The following is a 15732-nucleotide window of genomic DNA, read 5'->3' as shown; positions in this document are numbered from 1 at the left end:
GAGAGAAGAGAAAAGTACCCGAAAATAAGAGAGAGAGAGGTAGCTACCTACATCTTTCTCTGTAAAATCATATGGTTGTAGGGTTAAAAAATTTGGTTGGCAGGCAAGGGGTTTACCTCATTGCATGTCTATTTTAAAAATCTTGAAGCAGTTAAAGAAGGCATGGTAAATAAATTATTTAAAGGGGAAACTTCACTAAGGATCCCCAAACTTTCACATGTTTTGAAATACCTTCTCTGAACTTCAAAATTTCTCAATTTAGTCCCCTGAACTTTCAATTGCTCTCAATTTAGACCCTTCTGTTAATTTTAGCTGTTAAAAATTAAAAAAAAAGACCAAAATATCCTTGATTTTTGTTTTTTTAAAAATAAAAAAAAACGTTTTAGAAGTTGAAATTTTATACAAAAGTCAGGGGTATAAACGTCATGTGACGTTTAAAATCTGACGGAGGGGTCCAAATTGAAAGCAATTGAAAGTTCAAGGAACTAAATTGAGAGATTTTGAAGTTCAGGGGGGGTATTTCAAAACGGGTGGAAGTTTGAGGGTCCTTAGTGAAATTTCCCATTATTTAAAAAGAATATCCATAAGAATAGTTATTTCATTTATGAACTTATTCTTGCATATCAAACTTGTCTAATTAAAATAAGGGGAAACTTCACTTTAGATCTCTAAATTATTACACGAATTGACATACCCCCGACCTTTGAAATCTCTCAATTTGGATCCCTGAACTTTCAATTGCAATCAATTTGAATCCCTACGTGAATTTTTGCCGTTAAAATCGCTAAAAATACAAAATTACCCTTCAATTTTATTTTTATTAAAAAAAAATTGAAAAAAATGGAAAAAAATTTTGAAAAAAAAGGGTCACAAGGTGGCCCAACTGTGGGTCACCTTGTGATTTATATATATATATATATATATATATAATATTTTAAAAAAATTTAATTTGAAATTAAGGGTAAATTTGAAATTTTATAAAAAAGTCAGAGGTATAAACGTCATTGTATCACTTTTAACGTTTTAAATTTGACGGGTGAGTTCAAATTGATTGCAATTGAAAGTTCAGGGGTCCAAATTGAGAAGTTTAAAGTTTGAGGTATATCAAATCGCAAGGTAGTTTAATGGTCTAAAGTGAATTTTTCCCCTGAAATAATGTGTTCATTTCTCAAGGGTCAAGTACTTCCCTAAACATGATCGAGTTGCTTTGGTTATTTTAAGTTCTATGATTATTCACATCTGACTCAGCAAATTTACTCTCAATTTTAGCTACAAAAAATTATATATTTTTTTATTTTATTTTAACTACCGAGATATCCAACTATTTATTTTACCTATCCACTTTCATTATTCCAATTAAATATTCATTTTCAATTATTTCTTTAAAAATAATTGATGAGTGAATGTTCATAAAATTTAGTGAGCATTGTAACAGCTTATCAAATATTTCAACATTTTACTAATTAAGCCGATATAAGTTCATTTTGATCCCATTTTACAATTTTAGCTATCTAAAATTACATTTAAATCATTTTGACTAGCCAAATGTAAATGTTTCTAATGGGCATTTTAGATAACTTATTATTATGTAGGATGTAAATAGGTGAGATGGATTGCTTATAGTTATAGATGGTTTTCAGCTAAGAAAACATATATCCTGCCATCATAAGATAACTAAACATGTTTGTATTATTTGATAGATTTAATTTCAATAATAAGATTGGAAAACTATGCATAAAATTTATTTTCAATTTTTGTTATATAGTGTACTATATTACAAGAAAATAAAGTTTGGGCTTTCGGGTTGAACATGGGTTATAGGGACTTGGACACTAGCCCATGCTAGATCCAAGAACCAACTCATTCTAACAAAAAAAACAAAAAACTAAACCCGACGTCGTTTTATTGGCCAGAGATAAATACAACAAAACGGCAAAACCCTTCTTTCAATGTCAATTTCCTGGAAATTGTAGGGTTTTTCCAAGAGTAGAACGCCAGAAACCCTAACTCGCTCTTACAGACAAGAAGGACGATCTCAAAAACGAAACCAGCTATCGGAGAGAAATGGGAGGGAAGTGTCCGCACAGACATGTAAAAAAGAGACGCTACTCTCACAAGACTGCTCGCCGCACCCAATTCCTCCTCAAAGATATCCTTTTTAGCATCTCTCTCTTTCTTGCCGTATTTATTATCTATTCGAAAAATTTGCTCTCTCTCTTTTTGTATTTCCAGGAAGAAAATCATTTTTTTGTTCGATTTGATTCTGTTTTGTTCCTTGACTGAGGATTGGGCACGTGCTGATATGGTTTATGATGCGTTGAAGAAGCCCGATGAGGAAAGGAAGCCCTTGCCTCTTGATGAAGACTTGCCTGGGATGGGCCAGTATTATTGCTTGCACTGCGAGTACGTTTTTTTATTTTTGTTATTTTTTTATTTTATTTATTTTATTTTATTTTTTATTTTTAATTGTTCGTTCTTTTAATAAATTTATTCATAATAATTCTGCTTGGTGTTCCGTAATTCCTACAAGTTTGATGTTTTATATGCTAGAGAATAACAATAAAGTAGAAATATCTTGTTTTTTTTTTCTTTGAAGATTTCAGCTTCTTTCCAAAGTTTGTTTGCCATGCTCGCTGGTTTATTTCGAAGGTTTAGCTTTTGTTGGATAAAGCCAATTACTATAACAAGAATTTTGATGTTCTAAATGCTACAGAGTACATGTCATGGAATTTTGTTATGTTTTTCGTTGTTCGTCTGCTTTAGCCAGTTTGGTTTTGCTTGACTTGTTCAATTGTTGAATTGGGTTCGTGTTAAGATATGTTTGTTTGTTGTTAAATGCAGCCGATACTTTGCGAATGTTTCTGTTAGGGATGAGCATTTCAAGACGAAACGTCACAGGAAAAAGTAAGCAACTTTTGCATCGATCTTCTGTTTGTGATGTGGTCTCATCCATTTTATGATTGTTTTGCAAGTTTACCAACTGTGCTCTGAAATGAATACATAGGTATAATGGGCTCAGTTCGTCTAATTAGAATCAATTACGGGCAGGGACTGCATGAGAGGAATTTTTCCAACTCACTTGTTTAATCCTCATTAGAGCATCTCATCTCCAGTAATATTAGCTAGAATAGTTAGTGAAAAAGTACAAATTTTTATTTTAGCTACTGTTGTTTTTAGATACACTCCAATAGATTCTTAATTCCACTCTCTATTTTATTTAAATATTTTTTATGTAAATTTTTTTATTCTTTTCTTTTTTTCTCTCTCTCTCTCTCTTTTCTCCCTCTCGCCCAAGTGGCCAAGCTAAAGAGCCCCACCGAACCAGTCTTTTGTCTCTCTCTCTCTCCCTCTCACCCAAGCTAACAGCCCCATCAAACACATACGAATCGGCAGTGGAAGAGCTAATCTTGCAGGCACAAGACCTCTACGTTCTGGACTGGAGCACATACAATTTTTGCGTTTGTTTTGGGTTTCTGTATTTGGCCAAAAATGGGTTGAGAGGAATATATTGGGTTGGTTTTCTATTTGATTTTTGCACTTTCACCGAATGGGTATTGTGAGGTTTTGGTTTGATTTTTCTAGAATCCCTTTAAGTGATTTTGGCTGGCTTCCGATTGTGTACTTGTGGTTTATACAATTTTTCTATGTTGAATATATCTGAAATATTGAGCTTTGGCCGAGGTGCTCAATGAGAAGAGAGATTTAGAGAGGACGGTGCTGGGCTAACGAATTTAACGGAATAGGCGAAAATGGGAGGGAGAGAGAAGGGAGTGAGAACACGTTAAACAAATGATCTAGTGTGCTACAGTAAGTAGCAAGAAGTTGCTACTCACTGTAGCATAATGTCCATTTTAGCTCATCTGGAGCTAATCTGCTGGAGACAAAAATTGGCTCATAATAGCTAAATCTAGATATTATGAGCCTTTTAGCTACCTCTGCTAGTTGCTCTTCCATTGCTACTATGTTGATGCATATGCATAAGACTGCCTGCCTGCCTGATGTAATAATCTCAGCCTTTGCCATCTTCGGTTTCTTTTTTCTCTTCTACATTGTCTGTGAGAGCCTTAAAACGATGGTGTTCTATATTGTTATGCATATGGATCGAAAATGTGCATGTACGACTGTTGTAACTTCTTTATATATATATATATATATATTGTGCACATTTTCGATCTTTTGACTATTTCAAGCATGTTTATGTATTTTTTTTTTGGGCCATGTATCAACTGGAATCTTAAAGAGCTTTCTTAATCACGAAGATGCCTGCAGCTCAGTTGGTGAATTTTGGGTTGCAGTGTATTTCCATCTTAGGTTCACCTGATATGGAAGCAATTTTTATCTGCTTTCGAAGAACTTAAGACTAATGTTGTACAACTGTATATCCTATAATTGCTTCTCTTGCATACTTTTCGTGTACACAAGCTTTGCTTCTCCTTGTAATAAAATGATTATTCATAAAAAGAAAAGAAAAGGGTATATCCTATAATAAGTGGAGGAGGATGTTACATCTTCTTACAAGGCTCTTGTGGATGCAGAGTTAAGGAGATGTTGGGGCCTGCACCTCATACTCAACTTGATGCTGACTTAGCTTCTGGAATGGGTATGCCAGATAATGGTCCAAAGCTATCATGATCTGAGATATCTATCTTTGGTATCGTTGGTAGATTATGAGTGGGCTGAGTCTGATAGTCGAAGATATTTTTTGTTGCAAAGAGTTGTCTTTTTTGTTACAGTTGTAGGCATTAACTCCAATGTAATGATAAATTAAAATGTTCTCAGTTTTCTCTACACGCTATATTATATTTTATGTCTGCAGATTTGTTTATTCAAGATGATTTTAAACTGTCACATACCTTAACTGGTTATGGAATTTTTTGTTGTATTTAATCTAGAGGATTACATGGACCTAATCATCCTTAGAGGATTACACAAGCCTCCACCCACGCATCCTTCTTGGGAAAATCATCTCTGTTCTTCTCCAAAAACCTTCTTCAAACCATACTTCATCACCCATGGACCTTTATCAAAGATGAAATGATAATAGAAGATCTTTTTTTGCTCATCCTAGACCAATGCCCATGGAATGTGCAAGGGTGCCTCAACCTCAAGCCTTGGCCTCCTTTCATCTCTCATTCGGTGAAATTGAGCTCCACATGGCTCCCTCTTGGTCCAGTTTCCTGGCCTTCCTCAGAGACCAATTACTACTGCAAACATTAGCAAAAAGCATTACCATTTTGTATGGGCCGCGCCTCCTACCTTGATGGCTTGCAGCAAACCTCTGGGCACTAGCCCTGCCACCCCTCATCTACAATCCCCCTCTATAAGGCTGTTAGAAGCCTAGAAGTCTATAAGCCTTGTCTGGCAAAGGCCGAAAAAAAAGTCCACTTAATTTTGAATTCTCCAATATTCTTATTTTTTAAGAGAAACTTTACTTTGGCCTCTTGAACTTTCAGTTGATTTTACAAGTCCCATTGAACTTTCAAATCTCTCACTTTGGACTGCTGAACTTTCAATGTCTATCACTTTGGACCCCTCTGTTAGTTTTCAACGTTAAAGTTAAACGATTTGACTTTTTATGCTCATTATACTCTCACCCAGTTTATTTGAAATTCTGAAAACACCCCAAAACTATTACACCCACCACAGCCCAAAACAGCGTCGTTTTAGACATTCAAATTATTTATTTACTTGTTTATTTTTTTTATTTTTTATTTTTTTTTTAAAATCAGGGTGGCTGGACCAAGGGGGTGGTTCGGCCACCCCCAAAAGGCCAAAAAAAACAAAAAAAAACCCTCCCATTCACGGAATGGGTTTTGGGCTTTTAGGGGTGGCTGGACCACCCCTAAGGGCCTGGGGATGGTTTCAACCAACCCCAAAAGCCCAAAACCCATTTCGTGAATGAGTCTTTTTTTTTTTTTTTTGCCTTTTGGGGGTGGCCGGACCACCCCCAGCCTGGTCATGGGGGTGGCTCCAGCCACCTCCTTAGCCAAAAATGGGGTGGTCCGGCCACCCCATTTTGGCCAGCCACCTCAATTTTCTTCTTCATCCTTTTTATTTTTTATTTTTTTAAAAATTTAATGCCCAAAATGATGTCGTTTTGGGCTGGGTGAGTGTTATAGTTTTGGGGCTTAAAATTGTGTAGTTTTTGGATAAGGGTATAATGGGCATAAAAAGTCAAACCGCTTGAGTTTAACGTTGAAAACTAACATAGGGGTCTAACGTGATAGAAATTGAAAGTTTAGGGGTTCAAAGTAAGAGATTTAAAAGTTTAGGGGGTGTTTGTCAAATCGGTTGGAAGTTCATGGGGGCAAATTGAAGTTTTCCCTATTTTTTATATCACATCAATAACTTTTTATTATTATTCAAATAAAAAAATTACTACAAAACAAGTTTTTATTTTTTATTTTTTTTATTTCATTATTATTATTATACTTCTCTATATAAGAAATTCGAAACTTTATATCACATCAATTATTTTTGACTACAGTGAAAAAGTCCATACTCCATAGTCTTTGCCAAACAAGGCTTAAAAATCTAGTGGCCTGACTCGAATAGGAGAGATATTTGTTTGACTCTAGCTAAGTTATAAAAGTCTCTAAAAATTTAGTGGCCCGACTCAAATATGAAGAACCATGGGACAAAGTTTTCCTCCAAACTAAGTTGGAGGAATTTCCTTCAACATAGTCTATAAAAGTGATATGTGTCCCTTGAACATGTGAGATGCACATGTTTTTTTAATAGTAGGGACAAAGTTGTAATAAATTTTATTAGAAACTCATGTGCATTTCACATGTTATTAAAAAAATGGATACATGTCACTTTTATAGACTAAGTTGAAGGAGATTTTTTCAATCCAATTTGGAAGAAAAATTTGTCACCAGCGAGGTTATAGCGCCTTCAAATTAATTAACCTATAATTAATTTAGAATACTACCATTACTACCTGGATATCAAATTTTAAGTAGCAGAAATGTTAATGAGATCTAAGCTTGTCTCTTTTCTCTCCCATATATATATATATATATTTTGAAGTCACTAATATCATAATTACAAAACTAGAGGCTTTAAGTACATTACCCATTACAACGTTACTTTGGTCACTAAAGTATACAAAACCAATCAATTTATGAATCATTATCTTTACATCTACATTACATTGCCTTGCGGCTTTGGAATTTTGTAATCCTTTTGTCTGGGTAGTGGAGAATGGTTTGCGACTTCGTACGTAAATCACTATCGAAACTTGGCCTATGCACCGAACCTGTTTTGTGTCATTTATAGAAAGTTTCGGTATAAACATGCACATAAAGAGATTATTATGCCACGTCACTTTGTAAGAGTTTTATTTTTTATTTTTTTAAATATTTTGCTCATATTACAGATTACCCCATCTGTGATGCAGCCATTCACAATCCTGTGTTTCTTCACAAAGAGATGAGGTGTGGGCCACACTCATCCACAGCTGATACCACCCCCCAATCAAACGCCACCATCCCCCTTCCTTTGTCATTTTCCAATTCCATAACGCCTCTGCTTTTCTCTTCACGCCTGTCCACCACATCCACCACCTACTGATTGACACTGTTCAATTCCTCCACCTCCTTTTCTCATTTTTTATTATTATTATTATTATTTATTTATTTGCTATATCCATCTTTTTTAACTCATGCACATGTACAATCACCATATGGGAAACCCTTTTTTGATTCAATAATGTTGTTCCCCACCGGCCCTATCATTAATCTCTACAGACCCAATTCAGATCTCGAATCATCAAGAAAACCTTGTCTTTAACGTTTCGATTGCGATGCATAAATATAGTCAGGAGGCCTACATGTCTAAATCCCGGGCCATTGTCCGAAAGCGACGCAATTCTAACTCAATTACACACCCTTTCCTCATTGTGCAGGTGACAACTCGTGTTTATATGTCGGGTTTAGATCATGTTAAAATATATGTATAAGATTAAAAAAATCTTAATCCAACCCCGCTCGATTATGATCATTGTCATGAATATCTATTGGATTTCCGTGGATATTATGAGTCCAATACAACTTTGGATATACTTGTGATGTTGTACAGTTGTAGGGCCTGGGTTGACATCAATCCCTCTCAAATCAGTTAAAACACAAACACTGGGTATGTTTCTTCCCATATTGATATCATACTCTGTGAAGCAGACTCAACATATAATGCACGAGGGATGCCTCCATAAATGCAAATAAGATGAATACAGAATTATCTATTTCAATCTCATGGGTGTATTAGTCTTTATCATTTTCTTAGGAGGGTTCATAAAGACAAGAACATATATAGTAACCAAAAAGAAAAAGAAAAAAGATAATACACATACTATACTATACCAAAACATAAAGCAAAACAAAAGCCCAAAAAATCATTAAGGGGTATATGGAATATACTCCTCTTTTACTGGTATTTTTTTTTTTAAAGTTCTTTCACTTCTACTAGCCTTCCCTCTCCTCATCTTCTCTGGGTCTTGCTGAACCTGACGCCATTCCAATAACCTGGCTGTGTGTGAATCTTTGCAACTGTATCATGCGTGCATAGCACCCATCAGGGCAATTTTTCAATAGGTGGGAGTGGGATCCTTGCTCTGCCACTTTCCCATCATCAATCACTGCAATGACATGAGCATTTCTAATAGTAGACAGCCGGTGTGCAACAACAATTGTTGTTTTTCCTGAGCAAGCACGCTCGAGAGCTTCCTGGACGGATCTCTCTGACTCGGCATCAAGTGCACTAGTAGCTTCATCAAGAAGCATAAGCTCTGCCTTCCTTATGAAAGCCCGAGCAATTGCAATTCTCTGTTTTTGTCCACCAGAAAGTTGAACCCCTCTTTCCCCAACAAATGTTTTGTATCCTTCCGGTAATGAAGATATGAACTTGTGTGCATTGGCCAGACTCGCAGCTTCAATGATCTCGGCCTCGGTTGCCGACTCATGCCCATAAGCAATGTTTTCATAGATGGTAGTAGCAAAGAGGCATGGCTCCTGAGGGACCATTGCAATGTGTCGTCTCAAGGCCTTTAAATTGTATTTTCGTATGTCCTTCCCATCGATCATAACCCGTCCGGATGTTGGATCATAGAATCGCTGTATAAGCGAAATGACTGAGCTCTTGCCACATCCACTAGGACCCACTAGTGCAAGAGTTTTGCCTGCTCGGGCACGGAGAGTGAGGTCACGGAAAATTGGCACATCAGGGCGAGTGGGATAAGAAAAGTCTACATGCTTGAATTCAACTTCTCCACGAAGGCGGTCTGGAACTGGGGTAGAATCTTGATCATCGGACTCAATTTCTGTTCTGCGGTCAAGGAGATCAAAGACTGACCGCATGGCTCGACCACCCTTAATGAAGTCGGGAGCCAAGGTTAGTGTTTCTGCTGCACCGTTGGCGGAGACCATGAGGACCATGAAAACTCGGATTGTCTTTGAGAAATCAGATATCCCATGCTTGACAAGCCAAGAAGCATACCAGAGACCAATGGCATAGGAGGCATATAGCGCAAACTGAGCTATCCCAAATCCACTTCCAGAAATCTGTCCCTTCCAAAAGCAACGTCGTAGTGGAGTCTGGAGGTTGGAGGCGAAAAGTTTAACAATTTTTTCCTCTGAATTGAAGGCAGAAACGGTCCTTACATTGGCTATGGCCTCTCCTGCTAGCTGTGTTGCCTTGGCATGGGCAGCTTCTAGGTCTCCAGAGAAACCAGTCATGAACATTTTCTGTTGAAAACAAAAACATTACATAACTGGATTTTTAAATATGAAAAATTCCATATTACCCCATGAACACGAGTTAAATTTTGGGATTATCTGTGGCACAATCAAAACATTGTAATTCATCCTAAGAAGATTAAATGAGTTTCATTTTCCCTAGAGGATAGTGCATTTTCTCTACTCAATATTTGTGCATATTATTTAAATTTGTGGAAAGTCTGAACTGTTGTTGCCAAGGTTCAAAACCATATTGCCCTTAGCAGTTCAGGAGTAGCTTCTCAAAATAGTTCCTAATATATAACAAATAAATACCCAGATCTAAACTTCATTATGTAAGCTTGAGGTATCAGTTGGAATAACGAACCTGCAATACTGTGGCTGCAACAACAACGGGGAAGACGGCTATTAGGACAAGGGCAAGGCGCCACTGCAAAACAAACCCTGCAGTGCAGGCAACTAGCATGAGTGCTGTGTTCTGCACAATCACTGAAATCCGGTCTCCAATTGCTGATCTGACATTATTTGCATCAAGAGCCAGCCTTGCTGCAATCCTGGCACTCTCGTTTTCCTCCTGATCAAACCATGCCATTTCATTTTTGAGCACTGCAGCCAGCATTTTCTCCCTTACTCGTTTGGTGAGATTTTCTCCCACTATATCCCAGAAGAAATGCTGCAGTGTGTTGAAGAGGAGGGCAGCTGATGAAAGCCCAATTAACAAATAGCAGTACTTGTCAATTTCTTTGGTCATGTAAGCATGATTTGGATTGTAGTACACACTGAGGACAGCGCTTAGAACATATGCGAAGAAGGCACTAAGTGAACCACAAACAACAGAACCTATAGAACCAACTAAAGCATACACCCATTCAGGAGAATTCATTTTGGCAAGGCGCCAGAAGGAACTGGCTTGCTCCTTGAAGGCAAGCTTTTCCATCCGGTAGCTGGGGTGTGAGGCATCTAGGGAGAGACTAAAGTCAGATGTAGAGAAGTCAGAAAGTCGACGTGAGTATGGTGACCGGCCATAGGAAGAATTTCGGGCAATTATTGGTGAGCTTACTGAGTTCCTGGCACTAGAAGGTCTGCAAAGGGAAAACCATGTTAAGGAGGACATTCTTGGCTAAAAATGTATCATCATACCAGCATTTAAGGAACAATAACAATACTGATTTAAACAAAATTTCATGTACAAACATGAATTTTGAATATCATCAAACTTGATGGAAGGTACCTTGCACTACTCTTCCTGGCATTGTTGAGAGCAGTTTCATGGGCCATCTCCTGCATTCGAATTAGCTTGGCATAGACACCATTTTCTCCTTTTGCAATAAGCTCATCATGAGTTCCAATTTCAGAGACACTACCCTGCTGGAGTACAGCTACAAGGTCAGCCTTGCGAATGGTGGAGAGCCGATGAGCAATGACAAGGGTTGTTCGCCCAATCATGAACCGATCAAGGGCCTCTTGCACCAGCTTTTCTGACTCCGAGTCCAATGCACTTGTTGCCTCATCTAAGAGCAGGATAGCTGGGTTTTTCAGCATTGCCCTAGCTATAGCAATTCTCTGTTTCTGGCCTCCTGAGAGCTGCAATCCTCTCTCCCCAACCTGTCATTTTTTTTTTCAGATTCTTAATTCTTGTTTGATTATCATATTGCTATTATGTTTACTTGTCTTTCCCCGGATGTCAATATTCTCCTCTGCTTCCAAGCAAAATAGTAAAAGGAATAAAACCTTGGATTGAGATTTTAAGTTTCCTTATGTTTGTAAAACGTCATATTAACTGAATGAAGCATAAAGTAAACCTCTTTTAGAGTGGAACTTGTTAAAGACTTATGAACTCTTTTGGCGAGCTAGTTGTCCAGTCATGTTTTGAACTTCATGTAGCAAGTTGACTGTCCAATTAAACAATTGATCTTTATTATCTTTTGTATGATTAGAGCTCTCTCTCTCTCTCTCTCTCCCTCAACTCACACACACACAAACACACAATTAGTATCTTGTGGTCAAGTCAATCCTCTCTTATATCCACTTTATTTTTCCACATGCATTGTTGACCAAAGCATTATCTTTTGTATGATTAGAGCTCTCTCTCTCTCTCTCTCTCCCTCAACTCACACACACACAAACACACAATTAGTATCTTGTGGTCAAGTCAATCCTCTCTTATATCCACTTTATTTTTGCACATGCATTGTTGACCAAAGCATGTTACCCCTTCAGATGCATGCATGACCAGACACTTCCTACATTGACTTTCAAGAAATGAAATAAAATAATATATAGGTTTTGTTTGTTGACCAAACAAACCACAGCAGCCTTCATAATTAAACCACAGCAATTGTAAGCCATAAAAAAATCCCCAATTAAAATCGAACCCCTCTGGTCAAGATTCATAATTAAATTTCACCATCCAGAGCGACCAGCTTCACCCCACACCTCACCTCTCCCAACTGTCATAAATAGACTACGGCAATTTGTATTTGATAGCACCAACTGTAGTTAATATGCTTAAATAGTAAAGAAGCATACCATTTCTTTCCTTTTATTTCATATTCAGAGACTTAAAGTCTCAGACTATCAGAACGAGTTAATCATTTATTTCAGATCTACCCAACAAACAATGTTAATTATCTGATATAATTATGCTACAGCAGATGGTTGATAACTGGCCAACATGTAATCTGCAGTCTGGTGTAAAATTTCAAACAATAAATATATACATATTAATAACCTAAATTAACTAACCTGAGTCTCGAAGCCTTCGGGAAGCTTGATTATGAATGAATGCGCATTGGCAACTCTTGCAGCCTCTTCTATCTCAACTTGGTCTGCATCAGGCCTACCCAACAGTATGTTTTCCTTAATGGTGGTAGCAAACAGAGCAGGCTCTTGGCTCACTAGCCCTATTTGCTGCCTCAACCATCTCAGTTTTAGACTCTTTATGTCATGCCCATCCAGCAGAACTTGACCTGCGCAGGTTTATTGAATGATAAATACCTCTTATCCACTTGCACGATTCTCCACAAACATACATATACATACACATGAACTAGATAAACTCAGCAGCTAAAAATATCCTACATTTGTCACGACACATTAAATTAACCAAGTTAGATGTACCTGAGGTGGGATCATAGAATCTCTCAATAAGGGACACCACAGTGCTCTTACCAGAGCCACTGCTGCCAACCAAAGCTATGGTCTTGCCGGCGGGGACGTTCAGGGAGAAATTATTAAGGATCCGAACCTCAGGCCTGGATGGGTAGGAGAAATCTACATTTTTCAGCTCCACCAGTCCGGTAACCGACTCTTGCTCCAAACCGGATTCGTTGTTTCGGTCTATACCCGGTTTGTGATCAATTATACGAAAGATTTTTGCAGCTGCAACTTTGGCCTTCGCAAATGCACCCATGCTTGGCGCAGACTGCCCCAAAGCCCTGCCAATTCAAAGACAAATTTAGCGAAAAAGATTGAATTGATAAAAAAAAAATAAAAAAATAAAAAAAAAGAAGAGAAAGTGTTGGAAGTATGACATATGTGATATTAGTACTTACAGTCCACCAATCATAACTGCAAACATGGTGGCAATGGCAAGTCCTCCATTGGTGTAGTTGTGCCTAACGAGATAACCGCCATACCAAAGCAGAAGGGCATAGCAGCAGAAAACAACAAAGTAAGTTGCACCCAGTCCCAATCCCTTTGCAAATCCACTCTTGTAACCGAGCTTCTGCGCGATCTTTAGTGCGGACGAGTAGCCTTGTAATGCTCTGGATTCCCCAACGAATGAAAAAACAACCCGAATTTGAAGTATTGTCTGTAATTTTACTCGAAATCAGCATCACCCAGATGCAAAAAAAACAGATAAGATTCCCATCAAACAAGTTGAAACCCAGAGAAGACCCACAAACAATGAACAAATGCCTTGTCGTGTTTACCTGTTCTACAATGTTCCCTGCTTGTGAGAGAGCTTCCTGGCTCTTGCCAGAGAGCTTGGCTAATGTGGTGGTGTGGATAGCACCGATTACAGCTATGAGAGGAACCACAGCAAGAGTGACAAGACCCAACTGCCACACAGCAGTGAAACCGACCACAAATCCAGAAACAAATGTTGCCATATAGTGGATGAAATTACCCAACTGCACAAACAGAGAAAACCAAAGGCAGGTGTTATCCAAAAGCCTAATCCGCAAAAATGAAATTTTAAGCAGCTTTGTTGCTTCACCTTCTCGCTAATGGCGTCTTGGACCATCACTGCATCGGAATTAATGGCGAAAACGACGTCGGAGGTCCGAACCTCAGTGTCAAAGAACTGAATGTCCTGGTTCAAAGCCGCCTCTAAGTACTTGATCCTCATCTTCGTCGATTGCCGCTCCCCGGTCCACATCCAACACGATATCTCTGCAACCAAATTGAAGCTCTCCCAATTACATTAACAAAAAAAAAAACTCCAAATACAGAAAACCCAAGTGACTGCAGCAGAGAATTCTCACCTGCCCAAGAAGATGCCCATATTGCAGCACCCACCACAAGAAAGTAAAATGCATACTGCAAAAATCGAGCTTTGAATCATATACTCATAGCGTGTGAGAGAATGAGTGAGTTTAATTACGTGAATCATCGGCTTTACCTTAAGAACTTCCTGCATCATCTTGTCCATATTGTTGGCATTGGACCCGAAAGAATTGACGAGATCGGCGAAGAACCGGAGAAAGATTGGCAGAGAGCAGCCATGGACAATTGCTCCGACAGACCCAATTGCCATCAGAACATAATCCAACCCATCGGCGAACCTGAAGAGGTCTCCAAACCCGACAGCAGGAATTGCCTCAGGCTTCTCTCCACTACTACTAGCCCCACCACCACCACCAGAATCCTTCTTTGGCTCCGAGCTCTCCATTCCTTTTGTCTCTTGAGCTGCTGCTGCTCCTGCTGCTGCTTGTTCTGTTACTCGCGGCTCTGTTTCTGATGGAGTTTTCGTTGGTGTTGTTGGGTTGGTTTTAAAAGGGTCAGAAGGAGCAGGGGGCACGAGCTCAAGGCCTTGCATTTCGGACCATCTCCACTGCTCAATCGTCTTTATCTCCTGAGAATCTTGTGACATTTGCAAAATTCCCTTGATAGCTTTATGAAACAAACCCACTCCCTCCCAAAAAACCCACCTTCTCTCTATTTCTTTCCCTCTCTCTTTTCTCTATCTCACTCTAACTGGCTTTTCATGTTCCTCCTCCTAGCTTTTCCTCCTTTTTTTTCTATTTTTACCTCTTTAGTCTTTGCCAATAGTTTCTTTCCTTTTCCCCTTTTTTTGTTTTTTTGTTTTTCCGTTCCCCTATTTTTCTCTGCTCTTGTTGGTGGTATTGGTGCAGTGATTCTTGAACATTATCTGCAAGAAAAGAACACAACCGCATGTGCGGGGTTTTAAGGTTTGGTGGGTAGGTTTTCTTCACTTTGCTTCGTCTGTAAAAAAACATGGAAAGTGACACATGGTTAGATGAGCAGTAGCCCCTAGAGAGAGAAAAAAAACAGAGAGTGGGAGAGATTTTCCACCCGACAAGGACACTGTGTGAAAACTTGAAGATGGTTTTTTGACTGAAACAGGTTCACAGTGGAAAACCCATTTGCATTTATTTTTTTATTTCATCTGCCACCGTTGATTTCTCCCTCCCTTTCTTTGGCTTCTCACACAAGTTAAATCGTGAAAAGCTTTTACAAGAAAATTTCTTCATGTCCAAAGGTTCAGAGTTCAGACTCTGTCTGTCTCCTTTAAATCCGGCGTTTTTGGCTACACGCTGTCACTATAGCATTAAATAAAACTGGTTCAACTGTCTCTTTGTTTTTTCCATACCAACACTCAAAACTTTTTACTCTACCGTCTAAATTCAATATAAATTCAATACAAAAAACGAAATTAGTAAGTTAACTTTAAAAGATTTTGTCGGGTTTCATACTTGAATATGATCCAAACTCAAAACGTAATAAATTAACAATTTTTTACATGACTCTC

At 38.2% G+C, this 15732-nt stretch overlaps 2 protein-coding genes across 3 annotated transcripts; one reads left to right on the top strand and one right to left on the bottom strand.

Moving 5' to 3' along the window:
- Positions 1-1940: 1940 nt before the first annotated feature.
- On the top strand, positions 1941-4830 carry LOC132192021 (uncharacterized). Its single transcript, XM_059607201.1, has 4 exons — positions 1941-2149; positions 2295-2403; positions 2842-2904; positions 4536-4830. Exons 1-4 carry the CDS (start codon positions 2065-2067, stop codon positions 4630-4632), a joined length of 354 nt encoding a protein of 117 aa, XP_059463184.1. The 5' UTR covers positions 1941-2064; the 3' UTR covers positions 4633-4830.
- A 3470-nt stretch (positions 4831-8300) lies between these two features.
- LOC132191373 (ABC transporter B family member 1) lies at positions 8301-15382 on the bottom strand. Of its 2 annotated transcripts, XM_059606342.1 has the most exons (11): positions 15276-15382; positions 14362-15185; positions 14225-14279; positions 13957-14132; positions 13670-13870; positions 13289-13548; positions 12855-13171; positions 12480-12703; positions 10966-11339; positions 10102-10816; positions 8301-9743 (listed from the first exon to the last, which is right to left on the bottom strand). In XM_059606342.1, exons 2-11 carry the CDS (start codon positions 14830-14832, stop codon positions 8466-8468), a joined length of 4071 nt encoding a protein of 1356 aa, XP_059462325.1. In that variant the 5' UTR covers positions 14833-15185; positions 15276-15382; the 3' UTR covers positions 8301-8465. The 2 variants fall into 2 exon arrangements, with proteins under 2 accessions (XP_059462325.1, XP_059462324.1); XM_059606341.1 differs by having other exon boundaries at positions 14362-15380.
- Positions 15383-15732: the final 350 nt, after the last annotated feature.

The sequence above is a fragment of the Corylus avellana genome, chromosome ca9, assembly GCF_901000735.1.
Source record: "Corylus avellana chromosome ca9, CavTom2PMs-1.0".
Lineage (NCBI taxonomy): Eukaryota > Viridiplantae > Streptophyta > Magnoliopsida > Fagales > Betulaceae > Corylus > Corylus avellana.
This window is presented reverse-complemented; position numbering and strand designations above follow the sequence as displayed.